The 26,804-nt window shown below is 42.1% G+C and overlaps 2 protein-coding genes and 1 long non-coding RNA gene across 3 annotated transcripts in view; 2 read left to right on the plus strand and 1 right to left on the minus strand.

Annotated features, from left to right (window-relative positions):
* The window catches only part of LOC138410548 (uncharacterized), a 12,229-nt gene extending 6,409 nt beyond the window's left edge, over positions 1–5,820 (minus strand). Inside the window, exons 1-2 of the long non-coding RNA XR_011243254.1 lie at positions 5,548–5,820; positions 910–1,102 (exon numbers count right to left, since the gene is read on the minus strand). This is a non-coding gene — a long non-coding RNA (uncharacterized lncRNA). The remainder of the gene's footprint in view (positions 1–909; positions 1,103–5,547) is intronic.
* LOC138410547 (heat shock 70 kDa protein-like) lies at positions 1,092–3,793 on the plus strand. Its single transcript, XM_069527138.1, has 2 exons — positions 1,092–1,232; positions 1,687–3,793. The coding sequence occupies exon 2, from the start codon at positions 1,698–1,700 to the stop codon at positions 3,618–3,620; it is 1,923 nt and encodes a 640-aa protein (XP_069383239.1). The 5' UTR covers positions 1,092–1,232; positions 1,687–1,697; the 3' UTR covers positions 3,621–3,793.
* On the plus strand, positions 5,653–24,910 carry kcnc4 (potassium voltage-gated channel, Shaw-related subfamily, member 4). The gene is made up of 4 exons (XM_020089178.2): positions 5,653–6,932; positions 16,533–17,469; positions 18,260–18,436; positions 23,007–24,910. Exons 1-4 carry the CDS (start codon positions 6,315–6,317, stop codon positions 23,072–23,074), a joined length of 1,800 nt encoding a protein of 599 aa, XP_019944737.2. The 5' UTR covers positions 5,653–6,314; the 3' UTR covers positions 23,075–24,910.
* The last annotated feature ends 1,894 nt before the right edge of the window (positions 24,911–26,804 follow it).

Raw genomic sequence — 26,804 nt, forward strand, 5'->3', positions numbered from 1 at the left:
TCATAAACACCAGTACAACCCACTGACTTTCAGTTCTGTTTGTTCTTTTTGTTACTGGGTTTCAATATCATCCATTAAATTTGTATTTTGTTGATATGTCAGCCTGTTCCCATGAAGATCCACACCTGATAATGTACATATTTACAGTCTGGAGAAAAAAATGATAAAGTTTACAAAAACAAAAATAACAGATTTATTGCTCTCTCTCCTTCTCTCTCCCTCACTCTCTTTCTCTCTCTCTCACGCACACACACAGACACACACACACGCACAACCTAATCTTAAAATGTGTCGTGACTAATGGTGTTGACTGATCTAGAAACACCCAGAGACTTTGTTGTGCTAATAACAGAATATATTACAGAGGAAGTTGAGGAGATGGTGGCCAGTAAAACATTTCTATAACTTCCCTCATTTCATACCAAGCTTTTATTTGCTCACTTAAATCCCAGCAGAGTTGTGTCTCGCTGAAGAGTGTTTTGACTGGATCATACCTTTCAGTCCATGCTATGAATGTGCCTTTTTAAATCATTCACAGCAAATTAAATCTAATTAAATAAACATTCCTTGCTAACATTAACCCACCAGTGCTACATTTAATGTCTTCCCTCCACTGCTTCTGCTGTTAAGTGTAACTACTGTAAGAACTATTATCTTTCTGTTTGCCACATTACTGTCACTGTCTTAATTTGATCCAGTGGGGTCGTCTAAACAAATATTTCATGTGATCAAAATGCACAAGTGTCTACTATGTATGTAAAAGAATGCATTCAATCAGCAATAAAGCAAGTCCTTTTAACAGTTACATGTGTGAAACTGTTCATTCTGAGAAAAATGAGAAAGAGGTGAATTCATTATTGGATGAAAAACTGAAACATCCACACTTGAAAGAGCCTCACTGCTACTTACTGATACAGTCTCCACACTGTGTTCCTAAGACAGTCAGTCCCGCTGGCTGAGCGTCAAACTTCTGTCCCATTCTGGAATATTCACCGTCTCTCTCGCACCAGCCAGCTGCACTACGTCACTGAGCTCGGGGAGGAACTTGGGGAGGAGCTTGGGAGGAGCTTGGGGAGGAGCTTGGAGTGTTCTGGAAACCCGGCTGTAACAATATAAACAGTGGCTGGAGTCAGAGCAGGCATGAGTTTCAGAGGAGAGGCACAAAACAAGAAGCTGAAACAAGAGTCTGCTGAGATCCTTCAACATCTCGGAGCTACACATTATCTCTGAAAGTAAGTAGCAACTGATCATTACATTTAGATTAAGATTGTAAAGGTTTAAATGGTGACATTGGTGCAGACTAATGTTACAATCTATTCATGATGCTGACACTTAAAGTACAAACGCATCAATTCAGCCATTTTAACTTCATTAATCGTAACATGAGGTGAATTTCAGTCTATTAGAGCAGAACATTTAAATTTGAAAATTAGTTTTTTTGATTACAGAAAATTATTAATGGCGTCAGTAATAGTTTTTGAGTGTTTCCTTATGCACCTTTAACATAGTTCTATACCTCTGATAAATAGATGGACACAAATAATGGCACCACAAACATTTAATTAGTACTAATTGACATCAGTGATCAAGCATTTTTAAATTATTGGTTATATTGGTTGGTGCTTTTGTGAGTAGCATAAAAAACTGAAACTATAATTTCTCCCCAATTTTTGTTGATCTTTAAAGGAACAAACAGGATGTCTTCAGCGAAGGGAATATCCATTGGCATTGATTTGGGAACCACCTATTCTTGTGTTGGGGTTTTCCAACATGGCAAAGTGGAGATCATTGCCAACGACCAGGGCAACAGGACAACTCCCAGCTATGTGGCCTTTACCGACACAGAGAGGCTCATTGGAGATGCTGCCAAGAACCAGGTTGCCATGAACCCCACCAATACAATATTTGACGCCAAGCGACTAATAGGAAGAAAGTTTAATGACTCCATCGTCCAGTCCGACATGAAACTTTGGCCTTTCAAGGTGATCAGTGATAACGGAAAGCCCAAAGTTCAGGTGGAGTATAAAGGCGAAACCAAGGCCTTCTACCCTGAAGAAATCTCATCAATGGTCCTGGTTAAAATGAAGGAGATAGCTGAGGCCTACCTGGGACAAAAGGTTTCAAATGCAGTCATCACAGTGCCAGCTTATTTCAATGATTCTCAGAGGCAAGCCACTAAGGATGCTGGAGTGATCTCTGGTCTGAATATTCTGAGGATCATCAACGAACCCACAGCAGCAGCGATTGCCTACGGCTTAGATAAAGGTAAAAGAGGAGAGCGCAATGTGCTCATCTTTGATCTCGGTGGAGGCACCTTTGACGTGTCCATCCTGACCATTGAGGACGGCATCTTTGAGGTAAAAGCCACTGCAGGAGACACACACCTTGGTGGGGAGGACTTTGACAATCGGATGGTCAGTCACTTCCTCGAGGAATTTAAAAGAAAGTACAAGAAAGACATCAGCCAAAATAAGAGAGCAGTTAGGAGACTGCGCACAGCTTGTGAGAGAGCGAAGAGGACCCTGTCCTCAAGCACCCAGGCCAGCATTGAAATCGACTCTCTGTTTGAGGGCATCGACTTCTACACCTCCATCACAAGGGCACGTTTTGAGGAGCTCAACTCAGATCTCTTCAGGGGAACACTGGAGCCAGTGGAGAAAGCCCTACAAGATTCCAAGATGGATAAGTCCAAGATCCATGAAATCGTCCTGGTTGGTGGCTCCACAAGAATTCCCAAAATCCAGAAGTTCTTGCAAGATTTCTTCAATGGCAGAGAACTGAACAAGAGTATCAACCCAGATGAAGCTGTGGCTTATGGTGCAGCAGTCCAGGCTGCTATCCTCATGGGTGACACTTCGGAGAACGTTCAAGATCTGCTGCTGCTGGACGTGGCTCCCCTGTCTCTGGGTATTGAGACTGCTGGTGGAGTCATGACGCCGCTAATCAAACGCAACACAACTATCCCCACCAAGCAAACCCAGATCTTCTCCACCTACTCAGATAACCAGCCTGGTGTGCTAATTCAGGTGTATGAGGGCGAGAGAGCCATGACCAAGGACAACAACCTCCTGGGCAAGTTTGAGCTCGCTGGCATCCCTCCTGCTCCCCGAGGCGTACCACAGGTGGAGGTAACTTTCGACATTGATGCCAACGGAATTCTGAACGTGTCTGCTGTCGACAAAAGCACCGGCAAAGAAAACAAAATCACCATCACAAATGACAAGGGCCGCCTCAGCAAACAGGAGATTGAGCAGATGGTACAGGATGCTGAGAAGTACAAGGCTGATGACGAGCTGAAGAGGGACACGATTACAGCAAGGAACTCACTGGAGAGTTACGTTTACCACATGAAGAGCAGCGTTGAGGATGACAGTATGAAAGGAAAGATTCAGGAGGAGGACAAAAAAATTGTCATTGACAAGTGCAACCAGACAATCTCCTGGCTGGAGAACAACCAGCTGGCAGAGAAGGACGAGTATGAGCACCAGCAGAAGGAACTAGAGAAGGTGTGCAATCCGATTGTGACAAAGCTGTACCAGGGAGCGGCACCACCACCAGGAGGCAGCAGCGGCCATGCAGGAGGCAACGTTCAGGGTCCCACTATTGAGGAGGTGGACTAATAACATGAAAGTCATGTCAATATTTCACATGGCTATGATGTTTGAACATTAAATTGAGTTTTCTTTCCTCGTCTGCATCCACCTTTACTCATTATAATTTATTTCTGCTTTGTTCACTTTTCCTTGTGTCCACTCACATTGTATTTTAAATAAAGTTTTATGAAAACATCAAAGTATTTGAGACGTATTTTCAAAAACAGTTTTACAAAATTTGCTCCTGGAATTGAAAACAAAGGCCCTGCAGTCAGGGAAGTAATGGTCCTATTTTCTGAGAGCAGAGACCACAGGATGGAATTAAACCTTGAATTTGAATTCTTGAACTGCACTACTAGCATGAGGCCTGCAAACAAAGTGTAGTATTCAAATCTGGATCACAGAAAACAGAGAATGGGGGTCTCAGCCTCAGCCATGGCCCTGAAAGACAGAATTGGTGTCATGTTGCACACTGTGAGTCAAAAAAGGCAGACTTGGTCATTTCTTTCATGTGCTGATAAAAAGAGAGGGTGGGATCAAAAGAAAAGTAAAAAGGAGGGTTAAGCCAAAGGAAAGAAACTTCTTCAACAGGATTTTAGCCTCTCTAACCCTAAAGCTTTGATGGTGGTCCATCCAAATTCATGTTTCCTGATGCAATGTTACAGCTAATGGTCTGATAGTTCAGCCTGTGACTCAGTTATATGACTCTGTATCCTGAGGTCTTTCTTTCACTGAAATAAACCTTTTGGATTTTGATCCAATGAGTTCATGTTGTCTAATTCATAAAATAACATTGCAACAGGAGACCCCAGAGAATGGCTGATCATGTTAATCCACTGCAACAACAATTGTGTTGGGCCTCCACAGGTTCCTCTGAAACATCTCTGAACTACAAGCTGACCAATAAACTCAAGCATAAAGTGTATAAAGAGACACACACAGATTTACAGTCAAAAGTATTTGCAGTGAAAACTAGTGTTTTTGTCAAGGAGCTTGTTGTTCATTAAACAATCCGCTAGGTGGCAATATCAAACCACGTCAGCAACATCATGAGTTCTCTGACACAGGAGGAGGGACTCAGGGCTCCCTGATGGATCCATAGACTGTAAATAAAGATCACACTTGTAGCTGCATCATAACATAATGTTGATAGTGATCTTTGGCTCCTCCAGGAAATTATCTGAGAGAAGAAATTCTATGATTTGTTTGTGTAGTTGTTTGTATTGTGAGACATCAGTGAATTGTTTGTGTGCAGCTCTTCAGGATGTGTGATGGTAACACTCCATCAATCAGCGGGTTCAGGTACTGTGTGCCCCTTACACTTTCACATGCAGCAGCAGACACTTCATAAACACCAGTACAACCCACTGACTTTCAGCTCTGTTTGTACTTTTTGTTACTGGGTTTCAATATCATCCATTAAATTTGTATTTTGTTGATATGTCAGCCTGTTCCCATGAAGATCCACACCTGATAATGTACATATTAACAGTCTGGAGAAAAAATGATAAAGCTTACAAAAACAACAACAACAGATTCTCTCTCTCTCCCTCTCTCTCTCTCTCTCTCTCTCTCTCTCTCTCTCACACACACACACACACACACAACCTAACCCCCACCCTAACCTAATCTTAAAATGTGTATTGACCATAAAATATAATGATTACATAAGATTACATTATGGGGACTTGTTTATAGAGAGACCCATGATGCATCCCCCAGCCCCTAACCTTAACCATCACATCGAAATGCCTCACATACACACACCTTTTTTTTAAACATCCACGATGTCTAACCCCTTACCTTAACCTACACCTAATTCTAACCCTTAAACCAAGTCTTAACCCTCAAACAGACCGTTGGATTTTTGAGGACCAAGGAAAATGTCCTCACAATGATGGCACCTAAATTGGCCCTCATAATTATAGACGCACACACACACACACGCACAGACCTTATCAGCCCATCCTCTCGGTCTAATTAGAGGGAGTGGTTCAATAATGCGCCAACCGCTGCCAGCAGCCAAAGAGTTAAACCGTCGAGGCTGTCGTTGAAACGCACCATCCAACCGGGCTGTGTCGCTGAGGGAGGACAGGCTACATGTGGAGGAGCAACAGATCCCCAGCTGAAAAAAACAACACATCTGGCACGCGGAGGACGAGCCACTGGGATATCTCCACGCATTGAATGGTGTTAAACGCGCGTCTGCGTCCTCTTCAGGCGTCTTCTGTGGAAAAGAGAAAAGTTGTCAGGGACAGTTGTGCGTTTTTGTGCGCTTGAAATTGTAGAGAAGTGACACGTTAGTCCAGGATCGGCGCTTCATGCTGTATAGGCCCGCGCTATACCTGCGTAATGCGTGCGTAATTTAGCCAATATACCTCCTTTTTATCGGCAGCATCCTCGCGTTCACGAACCAGAAATTAGTGCAACATCTGGAGGCATCTGCGTAAATCACTGTGTGCTTTATTCGACGATAAACAGCTCTGTGTTTTGTTGCGGCGCAAGACTGAGTTTGGTAACAGGTGGTTTTTTATTGCGCGTCTCACTTTGAGCGTCTGGATCATCAGGTGAATACATGAGGCTCACAGGCCATCACAAGCACCGGGATCTGAAATGAAGACCCACTTTGCGCTGATTTTTTGATTTTCTTTTTTTTTGTACGAGTGGACAACAGCTAGTAACGGAGGAGAGGGCGAACAGCCAGAGGGTCACTGCTTCTCAATGATCAGCTCCGTGTGTGTCTCGTCTTACCGGGGGCGCAAGTCGGGCAACAAACCGCCGTCGAAATCATGTCTGAAGGAGGAGATGTCCAGAGGGGAAGACTCGGACAAAATTATCATCAACGTGGGCGGCACTCGACATGAGACCTACAAGAGCACCTTGAGGACGCTGCCGGGGACCCGCCTGGCGTGGCTGGCGGACCCGGAACCGCAGCCCGGCTCCGACGCTCCGGCCGCTGTGCCCCCGAGCGCCACCGAGTTCTTCTTCGACAGACACCCGGGCATCTTCGCCTACGTGCTCAACTACTACCGGACTGGCAAGCTGCACTGCCCGGCGGACGTCTGCGGGCCACTGTTCGAGGAGGAGCTAGCGTTCTGGGGGATCGACGAGACGGACGTGGAGCCGTGCTGCTGGATGACCTACCGGCAGCACCGGGACGCGGAGGAAGCCCTGGAGATATTCGAGCCGCCGGAACCGGAGGACACCGACGACGACAGGGAGATGCCGAGGCGGTTCGGCATCGAGGACTGTCCCGACAGGTCGAGAGGCTGCTGCGAAGTTTGGCAGCCGAAGATCTGGGCCCTGTTTGACGACCCCTACTCCTCCAGAGCAGCCAGGGTGAGTTCAGCAGCTGTTTGCCCCTCGTGTCGGTGTGAAAACATTGAAACCCTCAGTGATTTCGATGTAGGGAAAAGGCGCACATGTGTTTATCAACAGGTGTCTGTGCCTGGCTCAGCCAATCAGCGTGCAGCAGCCAGGGCGACTGTCACTGAGGTGCATCCATCCATCAACATTACCTCACACAATCCAGCTGTACTAGATATTCTATTCTCTATCTGATCCAAAGAGTCAGTAACTAATAATGAGGTGACTGGTTCATCCAGTCATCACAGGACACAATTAATCAGCAATACCACAGTTAAACATATGAAATAATCCAAACAGCATGTTGCTTGTTATGTCAAATCCCTGTTTCAGTTGAATCCAGTGGATTATTTAATTCAGTAGCAACGTTAAAGCAAAATCTCTTGGAGTCTGAAACAAGTCTGTGAAGTCTGTGGTGAGCTGTGTCGATGCTTGATGTGTATGAACTCCTCTCCATCTTGGTCGCAGTTCATGTCTTCATAGAGCTCATATGGTAAATGGTCTGTATTTTTCTAGTCTTTTTCTTTTCTCGTCTTGATGACAGCTCAAATCGATTCACAGCACAGTTTTGCCATTCACACACATTCATACAGAGCATGTATGTGCAGCACTGTGTCTATCACACACTGCCATGCAGCTGTCAGGGGCAAATTGGGGTTCAGTATCTTGCACATTCAATATCATTGTTCGCCATGAGAGTTTAGAAATAGACTTATTTGTCAGTTTTTTTCTATCAACTAATTGAAGGGCCTTTAAAATAATGACTAATAACTGTTCAAAAATGTCAAGAGCAGCTTTTCGGTTCTCAGTTAAATTATGAAAATACTGAAATAGAGCAAATGCTGTTTCATGACAGAAATACAGAGCAAAGAAGTGTTCCCACGCGTCCTGCTCAAGCTTTGTACTCCAAAGTCCTCAAAACATGAGTGTTTGAAAGGAGTGAACATCTAGAATTACAAGTAGAATTACTGCCCAGTGGCTGTATTCCTCTGCCAACCAGTGAAGTAACAGTCTACATACATGTTTTTGCTGACTCATCTGAGTTAACCATGACCTTTGACCTTTTGACCACTGAATCTAACCTAAAATACGTTTTGTGGGTTGAAATAAACTAAATGGAACTGAACTGAATGAATCAGCCTATGTTTTAATTTCAAATGACGATTGGAAGAAAGGAAGAGATTTCATGTTCAAGAGGCCAAAAACATGATTTGTGAGGTCAGAGTGACCTTGACCTTTGACCTCAAAATACCTATCAAGTAATCTTTGAGTCCATGAGAATAACTGTGCCACCAGATGGGTGTCCTGATGAAGCCTCTCATGTTTACAAAAACATGAGGTCACCATGACCTTGCAAATTTAAAGAAATTCCCTTAATGTGATCCTGAGATGTTATTTTCACAAAACCAAAAATGGAGTTTGTAAGGTCTCTTGTAAGGCGATATTTGACCTATAACCTTTAATAAAATATAAAATATATCTAGTTCATCTTGAACATTTGTAAGACATTTTAAGTGATTCTTTCTCTGTGTTCTTGAGGTATCGTGTTCACAAAGAATGGGACGGACAACTTGGAAAAAAAGTGCCTCCGGCCACTGGCTGACTTACAGAATCATAATAAAGCAATCAATTCATAACAAAGCTTAATTGTACGTCACCCACGTAACAGTGTTGAGTGAAACACGCCTGCTTCCCCTTATTTCTCAAGAGTTACAGCATATCACGGCTTCGGTGTTTTTTTAAGTACTGAACATGATGCTCTTGTGTTTGTTTTATGGATAAAATAAATATCACTGTCTTGTAAAATAAAATCAATGAGCTCTTATTGCTTCTATGCGAGACCTCATCCTGCTGTGAGTATTTGAAAGTATACGTGCAGTGCCTAGTGGCTCCGAGACAAAAGCAGAGTACTAAGTGAAGTAAATGTGAAAGCGAGCACTGAGCGTCTCTATGGCGGGCGTTGTCATGCAAAAGACCTGGAGCTTTCATCAAGCTCAAACTAAAACACATTGAGTTCAGAGAGAGAGGGGCGGATTGTCTCTGTAGTTTCTGTTTGCCTGCTGGTGAAGTTGAATGGTCTATTCAGAGACGCTCGCTGTGTTGCACATGTATAATGTTTGTGCTGCATGCCAGTAATGCTACAACTGGTGTTTATTTTAGCTCCCTGTCCAGGTGGCATTTGCAGCCCGTCACAGTGGAACAGCTGACATCTCTGAGTCACAGCTGCCGCGGCGACACTGCCATCTGAGGATGACCCGCACCGTTCCTGCCAGTTAATCACAGCTGTCTCCAACTGTACCGAACATTCCTAAATGATTTGTTTCAGATCTGCAAAGTTCTTCAAAACAACCCCAGCAAAGCAGCTCTTTCTGAGAGTCTGTGTTGTAAGAATGATGGTGGGTCCATATTGACCCAGTCTTAATGCTCTCCATTTCCTCTCCCACCGATTCATGTATGTTTGTTCCGTGTGCGTTCTGAGAGCATTTGACGTTCTCACGTTACCTTGATGGCCTCTGTGTTTCAAAAGAGCCTCTGAGCTCATCTAAGGTAATGTGATGAAAGCTGAGGGAAGTGAATCTGTCCATCATTTAGGCCACATCCTCTTTACGATGAGGCTGAGGCTGGAGCTGCGGCTCTGTGAAAGTCAGCACATGAAACCTGGCTCGGATCACGAATCACAGACAGGAGAGAATTAACTCACGACACACACTGCTGTCAGAGAATGAACGGCTCTGTACTCCATCCCACTGGAAATAGTACGATGATCATATTAACACTGGGAATTATTACATTTTATTAATAATTCTAGCTGCACGGCTGCAGTGACAGTTGATCCAGACTGAAATACATGAGCAAATTGTCCTCAGAAGCTGAATCTCAATTTTCTCACGTGTGACAATCAGACTTCAATGTAACATTGCACTCAGAGCAAATATCTCTCTTCAGTCTTCCCTCATGCAATATTTAATTAATTGCACATCCCTGATGCCTGTAATTAATCACCGCTGTGGTAATGGACTGCAGCTTGTTGTCAGTGGTGAACAATTAAAACTGCCGTTCCCACAGAACAGAGAAGCGGATCTTCTCCCACGTAGAGGAAAAAATCTATTTGTCTTTGTTTTGAGACCCAGGCATTGACTGATATGTCTAATCTGGAGTACAAACCAATCTCTTAGGCAATATAAAACTTTATCTACTAGTTTAGCTCTTATTTATCATATACATGCTTGATTAATTGGTGTTTACAGACTTTTCAATAGACGAAAGACAATCATATCTTGTTTAATATTTATTAGAGCCCAACCGATGTATCGCATGTATGTATTTTTTACAATAAGTAGTAAATATTTGTATTTGTGAATTGTATTTATGATAAACTTCATGGTCAAATGTTATAAATATCTTGCCTCAATGAAATATTTTTGTCATAAAAGTTATATATCATTGACAATAAAAAATTGAAAAAAGTCATAGTTTTAGTGATATTCATATATTTGTTAAATATTAATATTGGGATGGAAATCCTACCATAGTAACTCAACATCCCACCTTCTGTCATCAGATAATGGTCGAAATGTTATTTGTTATATGTTTTAAATTATTAATCTCGTCACCACATCCTCCAAACCTCACTTTTGTTTGTAAAACTGAGACAATCAACAATTAACACATACTCAGATATGAAAATACTGATCATTGTCTTGCAGTGAGTTTATTGGATTATTGCTGCTGAGGAAAGATATTCTCACACCTCACATTTAGTCTCAGTACGAGCTGATAAATAATAAAGCAGAAGCCCTTATTCCTGTGGGCTCATCTCTCACAGCCCTGACACCTTTCCCTGCTTCTCTGCGAATGGAACACAGGATTTGATTTTTCACACATCATCAGAGGAGCGTGGCCTCGTGAAGGAGACTTTTATAACTGACTTCTCTGTGAAAGATAGATTTAATCCTGAGTGATTAGTTCAGCTGTTTACTCTCCTCTGTTCTAAGACGTTCACTAATAGATTTGCTGTGTTGCTGCATCACAAAGTCTAAAACGAGCTGCAGACTTTGTTTTGCAAAAAAAATCAATAAATACACATTAGTTAAAATATCATCTTTCTTCCACACATACCACAGGAGCAATATCAATAATGTGGACGGTTGCTATTTGAGCTACAACTTAACTGTCATGTCTCAATGTGTGTTAAAAGCTATTTAAAGTTCCGATGTTTCCCTGATAAAATAAATAACATGAAATGGAGTCATTTCATTTGAATAGAACCACTGAGGTACCAGCGTTTTTATGGAGATTATTGCATCAGATTAACTGAAGCTCACACCTTGGTTGGATTGCAGTATATTTTTATTCAGACAGAACAGCAGAAAGGGGCTGAGTGTTTCTCTCTTTTAATATATCACATTTATACCTGTCCCTTTAATGCACTCAGTATTTTTACTGGTCACTGGTTTTGAAGTATTTGATTGATGAACTTGTGAGTAATCGACGACTTGTCTTTACCTCAAAGTTCTGTTTCAACTCTGCGGCCTGGGGCCGAGTCGACAAAATTCTCGAATTAGTCTCAAAGTACTTGACCACCATCAGACACAGACACACATACAGTATGATGCTGCTTTAAATCTCAGGTCAAGGTTCAGTGTTTTACCTCTGCCAGGGAGGTAATATTTGTTTCTTGGTGCGTTGGGTTATTTTGCTCTTCAGGTAAAAACTACTGAACAGATTCCCAGGAAACTTGGTGGAAGGATGGGACGTGGGCAAGGACAGAATCCATAACATTTTGTCGTGGATCTGGTCAAAGGGGTGGATTCAGGATTCAGTGCGTATCTGAAATTGTCACTGATTTCTCAGGGAATAATTATTGGATCTTAATGAAACAAATCAGGCACATTTATGGAATTGATATCTTTGGGTGTGTGTAATGTGATGCAGCTTGATTGAATCTAAGGGGACTGTTGCGCTCGGTGGAGGTATAGTGCCACTCTAACTGTTTACACATGGCTGTTTTTCATTTTGTCTTTAGACGAGGGTTCTTCTACACACATGCACCTACTAGCTATCTTAAGGGTTTACCTGCAGACATCATACAATCCATGTGGAATTGGACATGTTTTGGTTTCAGCTATTTGGTAACTTACAGTATTTGCACTATCAATCACATCCTGTATTGAGATGCTGGTGTGGTTGTCAGCCTTCAAACAATGCTAGTTTGTTTTCTCTTTCTCTCATCCTCTGAGACACCCCAGAGGACACCCCACCAAACACACAACAGGAACAATCTGACATTTTCACTAATTCCTGCTTTTAAAAAGTAACTTTAACAATAATCCAGCAATCTGAGTTCAGATCTGGCCAGATTGACCTAAAGTTTGACACTGTCTGAAGTCCCATATGGTCTAGCGGTTAGGATTCCTGGTTTTCACCCAGGTGGCCTGGGTTCAACTCCCGGTCTCAGGGGTAAACAGTGTTGCAGCCAAATCCAATCCAATTGAAGTAAATGGCGACAAAACTTTCAAATGAAAAACAGAAAATGCCTCCATACTGCTCCTGCGGTTTCATCCAAGTGAAAGCCCTGACATTGAAATTCAACTCGAAATGGCGCCATTAACACCATGTTTTAAGCCTTTCTGTCATTTGTCTGTTTACCCTTGAAACTCCAAAAGCACTTGCTGGACTCAAACACTTCACCCACCCCTCCATTGGCATATGGTGAGTAGATAATAAGTGAATTTTCATTTTTCTGTGAACTATCCCTTTAAGGATTGTATTTATCATCCTTTTATCGGACAATCCCTCCTTTTTCTATTCACCTCTTCGTTGACAGGATGTGTCGCTCTGTGGAGGAGGGTCTTCACCTCATCTTTTATGTTGGAAGTGGTGATTTTTGGATTTACCAGTGTCCTGGTGCTGCTGTAATTCATTAATCAATTGCCCTCAGTAACATAGAGACAAAAGTCAGACCTGTGTGTCAGACTATTTTTGCAGATGTTTCTGGTTCTCAGGAGACGAGCCGTTAGGAGGCTAAGTAGTGGAGACTATTTCTCCTCCATCCTCAGGTGCACTTTTGCCCAGACACAGCACTGTACAGTATGTATGGTGGAGTCAAGTTGGAGGCTTGAGTCTTGGTGGTTTGGTTCCAACCTGGCTCTTTGGTGCAGGTCTTCCTCATTCTCTTCTCATATCACACTTCAACTATCCTGTTAAAAAAAACCATTTTGTTTAAAGCTTGAATCAAAAACTGCATTTTTAAGTACAATTCCATATTTACAGAATATGTCTTTATGTCTCTATTTATACATCTACAAATATGTATATATTGAATGTTTTATATGAAACGTGGCCTGATTACAATCATCCTTGTCAGAAATATTTTTAAAAATGACAAGGCTCAGTAAAAAGTAAAACATTTTACTCTGACTTGTAGTTTAGCAACTGTGCAAATTCCACTAAAGTGCAGTAAATGCACTGTAAGAAGTGAAGCTAAAGCTTAATTGAGCCACAGTAAGAATCTACCATTACAGCCACACAGACACAGATTGGTGGATAGGGACAAATACTGAACGAGTTGCATAAATAATGTAATATATTCTTTATATCAAACCCTCAGCAAGAAGACCAGGAATTAAAAGATAAACGTTCTGCTTTAACAGTCATTTGGCCTCCTAATGATTCTTGCTTGTGTAATCTCAGCAGGCTCAGCCTAGCAACATGGAAAACACTGTGGTGTAAAGACACATTATGGTAATGGCTCCGACGGCATTTAGAGTTACCGCTGTAAACATGATATTGTGGCCTCTCTTTACGTCAGGCCTTAAATAAACTGCAAAGACACATTTAAATGCTGCAAGATTTACTCAGCAAGACAACGACTTGCTGACATGAACGCATGTGAAATGGCAGCAACATACAGACACACACATGCAGGTGTCAGGCTGTTTCATGTTATTATTAGACTTTTCTCCCTGAGCCTTTTATGAGCAGAGCAGATAGTCCTCGTGTGTGCGAGCACCTCCAGCACCCTCCCTGCAGAGGTGGCCGCGGCTGCAGACACCCAGCTCTGTTTGGGTCTGGGATAAACCGTTTGGCATTTGAGTAAACTGAACTCTGTCAGAGCCTGTTAGGCTCATCAGAGGCATCCGAGCAGCAGCAGGACTCACAGGTTGTATCTGGTGGCTGCTGGTTGCTGGTTGTCTCGTAGCAGAACTCAGCACAACGCTTCTCTGTGTCTTGTTGTCTATGTTTATTTATGCAAAATGATTAGTCACCTGGAATTAATACTTCATGAACAGACCAATACAGATGAATGATGGATCAAAGACGAACTAGAATTACAATGTAGTCTACACATTTTTCTTTCCACAGGTGACTGTGACCTTTGTCCTTTGACCACTGAAATCTGATCAGTTCATGTTTGACTCCAATTGAATCTTTGTGCCGAAATTATAGAAATTCCATCAAGTATTTCAGAGATGTTGCGTTCAAGAGGCCAAAAATGTGTTTTGTGAGGTCACAGTGACTTTGACCTTTGATCACCAAAATCTAATCAGGTCCAATCAGCTTCATCTTCCAGTTCCACCCCCTAAACATTTTTTGATTTTGTAAATGCTTTAGAAACATCATAAGGAACCATAATAATATTTTGAATGTCATAATCATCACTTGCTAATCCACCCAGTTTCTTCTGTTCTGTATTTCTGCTGTTTGTCTTGTTGTGATTCACCTCGTGATTCCTTCTGGAACACACTCACACACACGTGCACGGTTAGCCCTGCTGGTGCTCAGGGAAGCCGTGTCCACGCAACAGGGGGATCTCTGAGCTCCTCCTGGGGCCAAGTCGAGGCTTCACGGCCTTCCCTCTTGTTCTGCAGCGTCGGCTTCGTCTTCTCGAGGGATCAGTGCTGTGAGCGCCCCAGAGCTCTGCAGGGACACAGTGGAAAGCATTTCATGATCCGTGTGCAAAATATATACACCAACATACAGTGCAGGTTTGTTTACATGTGTGCAGTATCTCAGTTGTTGCTGTTTTACAGTGCAGCCGGCCAGTTCTTTTCTTTCACTCACTAAACTCCACAAACCGTCCAATACTTATTTAGTTTGCTTGTTCCACTGTGTCCTCATCAGACATTAGGTCCTTCATTTTTTTTTTATCCAGTCGCAGACCCAAACACTAAAAAGCTGACTGATATGTGAGAGGCCCTGCAGGCAGAAAAAGCCTAAGTGCATTCAAGGCAGACGTACATGTTTATCCAGCTGCAAGATTAGAAAGGTTTGGGGAGGCATTACAATTTGTCCTGGGTTTAGTAAACAATAAAGACAGATCAGGTATGAGTGAGTACACAATGTTAACACAAACACTGCCGCCATTGTGCTGGATCAGGTGTGTGCCGTGCAGACACATCATTCACTTTCCCTCCCGGGAATTGTAAAAGTGGTTCGATTTAATTCTGTATGTTGTCTGGATTTTTATTTTCAAGATATTTGTATTATATCAAATTTTTTTATGTCTGATAAACCTGAATATGTGAATACACTGAGAGTTTTCCACGACTCTGCTCATTGTCCAGTGTCTCTGCGTCTCAGTGCCTGCAGGCTCTGATCCTCTTCTCATCTTGTCTCATCTTTATATAGCACATTTCATAAACCAGTTATAAAAATAATGAGAATGAAATAAAAAATAAGATCTTATCTTAAAAATGTATATACTGTATATGAATAAAATCATACTATCATATAAAGTAGCCTGCGTTAGCATTAAACACAGTAGTATTTCAAAAGTAGTACATAATATAATAAAAATGTATATCATTGATATAAAAAGGAAAAACTAAGCAGAAAAACATATACATTTGCCAGACCAGTGTCATGTTAGCCCCAAGCCCTGGTTTAGTGAGACAGTTCTCACAGTGAGCGCCCCCTGCTGTCTGTGACCAGCAGGGCTCCTGTTAAATGAATCAGCTTTTCTCTCAGCATCATCCAGTCTCTGTGTACCAGGGAGTAATTGGTTTTGAATTGGTCTGTGTTTTTATGAGGAGATTGTCCTGGCTCTCCTGTGGACACTGTGTTTTTTTAGTTCCTAATCTTCAGCTTGCAGTGGTAGTGGACAGTCACAACAGGGAGCTGTTTCTGAAAGGAAATAGGATGTTTCGAGGAGGCAGGAGAAAAAATACATTATGTTTCACTTAGACTGCATTAGTACAAAATGATATGAAATAGTGGTGATTTATGAGCCTAATAATTCACGTTTGCACTGGTTTGGAGTATTTTGCACCTTTATTTATGACTTGGTCAAAGCGATATATATATATATTTGGATCCCATTGCCTCTGCCTCTGAAAATAATCCCTCTAAACATGTTTCTTTACAGACTTGATTTGACCATGATTATAATTATATTGGTGTGGATTGAAAATGGTTTGCAGGAGGCACACATACTGCAGACAAAGGTTTTAATGGGAGCTCTTGCACCAAACAAAGGAGTTTGATCAACAACATTGATTGCATATTAATTGTGGGAAGACATCACATTGTGCTGATTATCGATGACTAACTTTATAATCTTATCTCATTCAGGGAGTTGCATTTGCCTCTCTCTTCTTCATCCTGGTGTCCATCACCACTTTCTGCCTGGAGACACATGAGGCCTTCAATGAACTGCAAAACCGCACAGAGCAGGTTGTCGTGGGCAACGTCACACACAAAGTGGAGAGGAGGGAGATGGTGACCAAGCCCATCCTCACCCTGGTCGAGGGCATCTGTGTGGTCTGGTTCACGTTTGAATTCCTGGTGCGTATCATCTGCTGCCCAGGCAAGGTGGTGTTCATCAGGAACTCACTCAACATCATTGACTTTGTGGCCATTCTGCCCTTCTACCTGGAGATGGGCCTGAGTGGTCTGTCATCCAAAGCTGCCAGTGACGTGCTGGGCTTCCTCCGAGTGGTGCGGTTTGTTCGGATCCTCCGGATCTTCAAACTGACGCGGCACTTTGTAGGCCTGCGCGTGCTGGGACACACGCTGAGGGCCAGTGTCAATGAATTCCTCCTCCTCATCATCTTCTTGGCACTGGGTGTGCTCATCTTCGCCACCATGATTTACTACGCTGAGCGAATCGGAGCCAAGCCTGATGACCCCACAGGTTCCAACCACACACACTTCAAGAACATCCCCATCAGCTTCTGGTGGGCAGTGGTTACCATGACAACACTGGGCTACGGAGACATGTACCCACAGACGTGGTTGGGCATGATGGTGGGGGCCCTGTGTGCACTGGCTGGGGTCCTGACCATCGCCATGCCGGTCCCTGTCATCGTGAATAACTTTGGGATGTACTACTCATTGGCTATGGCCAAACAGAAACTGCCGAAGAAGAAGAAGAAGCACAACCCGAACCCAGACGCTCCGACGGACTCAGCCTCGTTTGGGAAGTCGGAAACAAACTCACACAGAGACAGCACGCAGAGTGACACGTGTCCGCTGGCTGCTGAGGAGAGTGTCAGCAGGAATCGTTCAGGTCAGACTGCGATGATAAAGGACTAGTTCTCTCAAACAACAGAAAAACATTTTCTCACTCGCCTTTTGTGGTGTGGAACCATGCAGATACTTTTAGTCTAATTTCCCTCTCAGGTTTAATGCTGCTGATTCCAAAAAAAATAATTACTTGTCACCTTGTTGAAAAATTACCCTTTAATTTAAACAGTGTATATATCCACTTAATCCACAGGCCTCAAATTCCCCCGTATAAATATTATTTAAAAACTTTTATCTGTGTTTCATTCCAATTATCCAGAGTAATGGGAACATATTTGGTGGGAAGAAATTTTTTATTAATAAAGTTATTTACCTCCATTATGTGAACTCTCGAAACCTGGGCAAATAAGCCAAGACTATTTGCATGCCTAAATACAAGCACCACTAGATGTAAGTGAGAAAATGCTTTTTTGGGTAATTTTTTGGGAGAACTCCACCTTTAAGATGATGTTTTTTTTTGTATTTACTTATAAGCTTTAAATTTGTATTTATTTTACACCATTCATTAAATTGGATCATTCATCTTTCAGAAACCAAATGATAGATATCAGATTGTCTGATAGTGACGTAACTGACAGATGAACCCACTTAGCCACAAAGACAGTAACACACCAGGATCAAATTTATCCTCATAAGATCTCACTCAAATTTGCTTTTATCACAGACAAATACAGATTTTATGAAATATACCTCGGCCTTTGTCTGGGCCCTCGGGGAAGGCTCAGTAAAAGCTTTGGCATTTACGTTGCCGTGTGTTTTTTTCATCCTGTCAGATTCCAAACAGAACGGTGATGCAAATGTGGCTCTTTCAGAGGAGGAAGGCTGCAGCCTGACCCAGCCGCTGTCCCCCAGTGAAAAGTGGTCCCTGCGGTGCACCAGAGGGCGTGACAAAAATAAGAAAGAGGCCACCTGCTTCCTCCTGACCTCAGGAGATCCATCTGTCCATACTGGTAGGTTACATACATGTCAGCTACAGTTACGGTGTTGCATGTTTGCATGCTCGCTGCACTGTAGCTGTTCTGTAGTTTCAATTCACTCCCCTGAGAAAATTCAAAGGCCTCAGCATTACTCAATACCAGGATTTAGCCACAGAACTAGTTCTCAACTTAGCTCATATTTATTGAATTTGCTTTTTTGTACCATTTCTGAATGCTCAATATAAAACAATAGCCAGGAGGCCTTAGCTTTGCATAAAACTGGAAAAAGCTACACAGGCTCAAAATACCACCGGCCACTCAGAAGCTCACTGCTTAACACGTCATATCTCAACTTCATGGAGTCTCTATTGTTTACTTAGATAGTGAACCATACAAAAAGCACTTGTCATTTCCAAACTTTGTACCAATAAAAAAAAAAAAAGATATAACATGGTATAAAGTGTTACTAATTTTGTCATCTAACTCTCAGCAAGAAAGCAAAGAAGTGCACTATTCCTTAAACTAAAAGGTTTAACTAGACTAAAGCAAAATGCAAAATTTTAATGTGATGATGGCACTAGAGAGTGTGGTGTCTGAAATGCTATGTGTAGTCTTCCCCATAAAAGAAATTTATCTGTAGGTTTGAGGTCCACAGGTCTTGAGGAATTTGGAGAAAGCCTGAACAAATGGTAGGGTGATAGGTCACAGCTCTAAGTGCAACAAAATAGAGCTATATTGGTCATCACCTGACAGACAGTATCATCCCTGTAGCTCTTGGGCACTAGCATAGCTAAAGCCAGGTCTAAATGTCAATAACATGAGCTATGAGTAGCCCGCAGGCCTGTTCTAAAAATAACACAACTCACCAGTGAGCTGCGTCTAAAATTTGATATGCGTTTCTAATTAAATGTAATTATTTACCTTTTATACTGTCAAATCTTTATTTTCATATTGAAGTTGACTATTGACTATGATTTGTTAAAAGGGTTTGTCAGTGGCTAGTGAAAATGGAACATTTTTCTCACGAAATGTTGTAGAAGTGATCATCTGAAAATTTAGACAATTGCTGAGATTAATAGAAATAAAGTGTTGAATATTGATATTATCTGTTTCCCACCTTAAGTCATTGTTGATAATTATTGTGAGAAATCATTAACATGATCAGTGTCTTCACATAGATGAGTATCATTTATCATTAATAATGATATATAACTAAAGGCAAACTGATCAAATGTGTTATTTCAGAAGAGTGTATCAAACTGGTTGCCCTTCGTATGACTCAGTACCCATGAAGTAGCTCTCAGTTTCAAAAAGGTTGGTGACCCCTGGTCTATAGACTCACCACAACAAGCTTTGTGTTGGCTGCTCACAGGTGAAAGAAAACTCCAGGGTATGTGGCCTCTTCCTTCCTTAACTTAAATGATCTCTTGCAACCTCCCACTGACTTAAGGCAGATTTAGTCATCATTCAGCCGACAGATCCAAAGGAAATCAATGGGAGAGCTTTGTAGTACTAATTGCATCATCCATCTGTCTGTGTGTCTCACGGAGCTGTACTAGCTTAGGGTAAGCAGCAGCATATACCAATCAACCTGTTGTGGCTAAATATGTAAGTCCCATACACTCAAGAACATGGGTTCAGGTTCAGTCAAGAAATTACCACAAAATAGTTACAGATAGATTAGTTCAGAAAAGGCTCTGCAGTTTGAGGGAGCTCTCAATGAAACCAAGCAGCCATGAAGACTATTCTCCCTCACACATGAATCTGAATCTAACCACAGTAGGTAGAGGTCAGGCCGGTGGAGGGAGCTGCGTAGCGCGTAGGAGTATGTGCCAATCATTGTGAAGCATACTGCAAACGGTCAGAGATTATCAGTCAAGTCAAGAACTAACACCATGCTTCATTTCAGGGTTCAAGTGCAAACATTTGTAATGTAAATTTGATTCACGCTCTCGTCATGTGATTGTTTAGAGACTGCCTCAATAATGACCAACTTAAGCAACACATTTTAACTATACACTTCAAATATTCACCCTGGGCACGTGCATGTGCGTACATGCCAAATTACTCAAAAACTCAGGAGTTGATATTTACCATCTCCAGAGACCTGTTGGAGCTGATTAATCAAAAGTCAAAGGTCAAGGTGAAAAAAACATTATGGTCCACAATCACATTATCAAAGACATATAACAGAGAGACAGTCTAAAGCTTGTGACGATCAGAAAATGATTCCCCATCTCATGATATCATATGACAAGTGACATCGTGAAGAAGTCATGAAGAAGCCGGAAAAAAGTAATTTACTATATGTGAGGAATTATGTCACAATGAAGTCAGAAAATGACCTAATATAGTACCATCCTGACGGCTTCACTAAGCGCTGGCATCTTTTAATGGCAGTCTGTCTATCTGCATGTGTAAGTCGTGTCTCCAGAAGTGATTTCATCAACATAAGTGATATGCAGATCACAGCACGTACAAGATGGGTGTGTTTCAATGGTACTGATTCTCCTGTTCAGGGTTCTGTATACTGAGCTGTGCTTCACCGAACATCGACCAGTTGAACAGCTCTTTGTGCAGCAGCAGTGGTGCAGTTAAGGGCTCTGAGTCCTGCAGTCTGTCTTTACCTGCTGCGGCTCAATTACTGCAGATCACTTTTACAGTTTCGGAAGGAAAAGCTGCACTGCACACGTCATTACAATATAAAAAACATTAGCATTGCCTGGCTGGAGTAGATACCGCTTGCACAGGGTACCACCCGCCACTCCGATGCTTTTCATCTGTGACTATTTTAAACAGGTAACACAAAAAAGAAGATGACGTTCTTGCAATTCTCTCAATTGGCATCTGCTGTAGCCTGCCATCTCTCTCCTGGATCTCACATCTGAGCTTCCCAAAGTACCCAAAAGCCACTTGTGAGAAGAGGCTCTATATTTGGCAGCTATGGATTCATTCCTGACATCCTGAGCACACATCCCACCCAGTCAACATCCTGACTCTCGTCTGCAAACAGCCCGGCGACAGTAAAGGTGTTTTCCTGCAAAACTGCACTTTACGGAGGTGCATTTTTCTGCCAACGCTCATTAGCACATCACTGTTGAGGAAAAAACAACACATAAATGGGGCACTTACTGTATAGCTTGGCTCCTTTGAGTGTATATACAGTCCCTTTTTTGCGCCTGACAGCCTATTACAAGGAAATTGTGTTTGAATGTTTTCCTGAAAGCCTTGTCAATCCCTGCATGAGTGTTGTACACTGGTGTAGGTTAATGGAGTGTTGTCACATGCAACAAAAAAAACCCCCACAACCTTGCTTATATATGTCAGATATAAAGGATGTGTGTGGACATTTAATTCTGCTCATGGGAGGAAATCAATATAAATGTTACAGCCCCACAGTCAAAGTGGGAAACAAAAACACAAACCACCCGCAGCCTGCGTTCACGCTGAGTTCCTTACATTTAAGCTAAATGATCTGGTCAGCTCATGAGATCAACATCGGAGCTCTCTCCTGATCACAAAGACAAAAACCTTGGAAAGCTGAGCAAAGCCAGAAGACCTCAAAATGAATCTTAGAAGAGCGGGAGGAGGGGGTAATTCAATCTGGAGCTCTGTGTCTGGTGAGTATGTGGACAATGATATCCCGTCTATTACAGGAGAATATCACACATACACAACACATTTAGTGCTCATTACCTGTAAGACGGGTTGAAGTGGACTCTCAATATTCCAGAAGAATCTGTTATGGCAGAATTCAAAGTTTCAACTCCTTGTATTTGTGCAATATGCAAATGACGCCTTTGTGTGTTTGCGGACGTTTTGAGTTAGATGGAGATAAATGAAGACACAGCGGCTCTGTTCTTCAGAGCTATGCCCGCAGGGGATGGTGTTGGGCTAATTGCTGGGTTAGGGGATATAAGGTATGGATAATATTTCACCAGAGCAGTATGGCAGGAAACAGAGAGAGGGACAGCAGGTCTGAAGATGCTCCGATGGTTATCGGCCACAGGAAATGGTCGCTCACCCTGCAGTTTGGTGGATTTGAGGTCATTAAGTTAGTCACAGGGATTGCGTGACCTGGCTGAACGCACGTTGTCCCTGCAATGTGATAACCACCAGCGTGGTTCCTTATGATGAGCGCTGCTAAGAGGAGGCAGCAAGCAGACATACAGGCAAGCAGAGAAAAGGCTGCATAGTGGCTCCTCTGGATGAATGCCACTAATAGGTTTCCATTACCAGCATGGGTGGTCAAAGTGACCTCTCATGCTGGGGTTAAGATCTGTAGAATTTCTCTGTCGCCGCTTTCCCATGCCTTTTCCTGACATTATCCAGAAGGGCTAAAATGTAAATGTCCATGTCAGTTCCTCAGGACATTTTCTGGGATGTCTCCTTCCTGTGTCTGGTAAAATATCCAGAAAGTGTCTCAGTGAGCCGATGTGAGAATGTAGCAAGAAAATGTCTGGAAAAGTCTCAACGAGCGGTTGGGTGTTTTAATGATGTTTTCATATGTGACTGATGCAAAACTCTTTTTTTCTATAATATTTCCTGCTCATACCATGAGTCAGTGTGTCATTGTTTTGCTGTCTTTTGTCTCTCCTAACAGACATCTGTAAAGACATGCTCGCTGCCACTGGGAACTACGCTCAGCCCGAGGTCACCACTCTAACCTGATGCTGATTGGCTAACAAGAGGAAGAAGAGTGTGTCCGAGCTGAGCAGAGATTCAACCTGATTTCTATTCTGTCGTAATCCCCTGCTGACCTGATTCTTTTATTCAGGACAAAGTCTTGTTGTTTGGTTCGGTCATACATCCAGCACCTTGTGGTGCTGCGAAGCAGATTTACCATAGGTGCACTCATTTACATGTTACAGAGCATTTTGCATGTATGCATGATCTATTATTGTAAAATGTACTGTACCATTCATTCACTGCTAATACACTTAACTATCACTGGTTGTTGTAAAGATGGCAAGAGTGTATTTTCTTATCATGACTGGAGAAGTTTCAGCCAGATTTGGAACAATTTTGATTATTTCACATGAGGGATTTTTGTTTTCTTCTCACTGGTTTGATGAGAAATGTGACATATTTCCATCCAGCATACAGGGTTTAGCAACATGTGAATATGCATCCGGATTTGGTCACTGTTAATCAAATCTCATCAAACCTGATGTCCTGACAAATCTTATTAGCAGAGTTTAGACTTTAAATATATTTTTCATATATCTTCAGCTTATTTACTCATGAATGTTTCATGTTATAGCGGACAGGTTGAGATATTTCAGGGGCTGTAATCACGAAGCTGTCTGTTGTAATTGCCTGCCAACCTTTTTCGCTCATGAGATGTGACGTTTGTTTGCGTGTTAGTCTGTTCATGTTTGTACAGAAACAGTCACTTTGAGCTCTTTTTGGAACTCAGAACACTGCCTTGTCATTTTGGATTCATGTCTTCTATACATAAATGTCGTCAACTGTCTAGTAAAAACACCAAGACACTTGTGAATATGAGTCTGTACAGAAAACTGTAACTGTGAACTAGGATTAGATAAAAACTTGAAGTCATTTGTTTGATCCTCGACCGAACAGTGCCAGAGTCCTTTGTTGATCATCCGGTCTCTGCCTTCTGTCGTGCCACTGCTTCTTAACACTGACCACAGGGACAACGTGTAGATATCCTGTCAAGAGGACACAGACGTGGTCCTGAATGCTGCTCAGGCAACACATTGTTTGTAAATCCTTGTACAATAACAGAAAAGAGGAGCAGGATGGTCTGTCTGTTACATTAGCCGTATACAGTTGATGCATCATTACGGTTGAGTCAGGACCAAAAACTCCAGTAGATCACATGGTAGATTATCAGTACCATTATTAGTAAAAAAGTACACGCAGTGCAATGCCATCAGTTCCACTTGTGCCTCATGTTGAGTAATGGAGCTTAGATATGTGCAGTAACTTCATTAGATTTGGTTGGATTTGTAGAAACCCTCTGTAGTAGCAGAAGGAATGTTTCTTTCACTCGTGACTTATAAAATACTGTATGTTCCTCGTGGTCGACCATAGTGGCCTTATGTTTAATGAACAAAGAGAAACTTCATTTCATCTTCATTAGAATGTTTCTCTGCTGACTCACAGCTCTGTAATTATGTATAAGCACAGTTTTATGTATGTAGCACAGGACAATATTCTGGATCATTCCGTTGACTCTGTTCTCCTCCTCTCTGTGTGACATGCGTATGAAATAGCAGATTACCATTTTGATAATTCATGTTTTTAACCTCATATCCTCTTTTCCTCTGTTGTACATATATACTCGAATGTGATGGAGAAGCACACAGCACGTCAGTTTCAAAGCTCCCCATTATGGATTGCATAGGTGACTGTTATGGTGTCAGATGTGTGCGTGTGAGGGAGTGTGTGAGAATGTGTGTGTGTTGTATAATGTAGGCATGTGTTTCTATGCAGAAATACAAATAAAATCCATTTCACCTCCTGGTGTTGAATATGAAATCTCATTGTTTACGTGCATTCTTGTTTTTATTTCTATTCACAGCTTGCTCTGTGGAATCTGCTTCTTTTCCATTACTGCACAGTGTGCGTCTGCTCAGTTATACTGTACGACTATTTATCCCAGGGACACACACGAGTGCAGTCTGGTTGATCTTGTGCTCGGTTAAAGTGGTGTAATGTAACAGTCATGGCCGTGCCTCCTGCTCTCCTGGGCCTCTGTGATGATGTAGTGAAGGTGGAGATGGCTCACAGAGCTCATCTCCATGGAGATTTGGGATGACAGGCAACGCTATTTATTGCTTGGCTGCCTCCAACCCCCCCGTCCCTCTGTCTTTCACATGCAAAGAAACACCACTCACTCACACACACTCACACTCACACACACACACACACACACACACACACACACACACACAGATAATAATAATTAAAATAAGAATAATAATTTAATAAAGCATTGCATGACATCTTCACATTATTTCTCATAATTTTCTTGCAAGTAATCATTAACAATTGGGTAATCTGCCCACTGATCCAATCGGAGCAGGGAGATAACTTTAGACCCCGCCTCCTTCAATGAGAGCAAAGTGCAGCTGCAGCAGCATCAGTAGTGAAACAGATTCAGAAGAGGCCGGGTCTCAACTATAATGATGTAGTAGACCGTAGCAATAACAAATAGGCCTCATTCTGCAAGTACTCTGACTTTAATACTGAAGTATATCTAAAGGCAGGTACTTTTCTTCTTTTACTCAATAGAAAAGTTTTACTTCTGGTACTTTGACTTAAAGTCTGTTGTTTATTTATTTGTCATTAAAATGTTCCAGTACTTCATAAACTACTGCCTAAACCTAGTTTAACCCAAAAAAGAGGCGAGGACACTCATTGACAATTATTCTAACTGTAAAACCAAGTCTTAACCCTGAAACAGCTCATAAAGTGGATCAGAAAGTGTGGACCAAATGTCAAAATGTCCTCACTCTGTAGGTTACAGGCTCAAGACGGTCCTCACAAAGATGTCTGTACAGGTACACACCAATCACTCCACCTCAGCCCAGTGGGATCCTCATTACTGTTGTTGCCCATGAGGAACGTTTTGATGTTCAGGGTTGTATTGTGGTTAATGATAGGTGGACTGGGAGTGGGGAGGGCTTGTACGATGTTGCGGGTGAGACCACACCATCAGGGATGAATGAAAATGAGACACCATGTGGTCATATAAAAGCAAACAGGGTTTTACCAAAGCTGCATGTGGACTGAGAGACTGTCAGAGAGAAGAGCAGTGAGATGATGAGAAGATCTGTGTCCCTCATGTCTCTTAAACACAGTATTTGGCTGCACTGATGTTACATGAACTTTTAGGTGGAGGACGGCAGATACACAGGTTCAGAGTATACTTACATTTATAAGTATCTCATGCTGACATTGAGATTTGCTTCTCCAGGCTTTGAAACATCCTTCTACTTTCATCCCAACAAGATAGAAATGAAAGGATTTAAGGTATCAACAGAATTGAAAAGTTATATTTGAACAAGCACTAATCTGTTATTCCTCATGAAAAATAATCATTACCAAGAATTTTCACAGAACATAATTCACTGCAGCTATTTCTTCAGTTCAAAGTATTTTCTTGTGAAAGCTGATCATTACGGTGCTGCTCTTTTGTGTTCTGTCCGCTTTAAATGAACCCACATCCTGAATAGCGTCATTGTCATCGTATTGTTGTGTTGGTGTTTCGCTGCTTGCTGCTGTGCATGCTGATTTCCTTGCTTTTGTCATCATTCTGGGGTTTCATTTTCGTGGAGGTAGATGCCAAAGAACCACAGCTGAAAGACAGCAGGCTAACTATCCCTGGTGCATTTACCATCGATTCATGAGCATCATCCTAATGTATAGA

The sequence above is a fragment of the Paralichthys olivaceus genome, chromosome 6 (genome assembly GCF_024713975.1).
Source record: "Paralichthys olivaceus isolate ysfri-2021 chromosome 6, ASM2471397v2, whole genome shotgun sequence".
NCBI classification, from domain to species: domain Eukaryota; kingdom Metazoa; phylum Chordata; class Actinopteri; order Pleuronectiformes; family Paralichthyidae; genus Paralichthys; species Paralichthys olivaceus.

Bases quoted from the DNA above. Each gene is read 5' to 3' on its own strand.
- kcnc4 (XM_020089178.2), top strand. From the start codon at position 6,315: ATGATCAGCTCCGTGTGTGTCTCGTCTTACCGGGGGCGCAAGTCGGGC. The intron at 6,933-16,532 runs GTGAGTTCAGCA...TATCTCATTCAG, and splicing joins ACTCCTCCAGAGCAGCCAGG to GGAGTTGCATTTGCCTCTCT. The intron at 18,437-23,006 runs GTAGGTTACATA...CTCTCCTAACAG, and splicing joins AGATCCATCTGTCCATACTG to ACATCTGTAAAGACATGCTC.
- LOC138410547 (XM_069527138.1), top strand. From the start codon at position 1,698: ATGTCTTCAGCGAAGGGAATATCCATTGGCATTGATTTGGGAACCACC.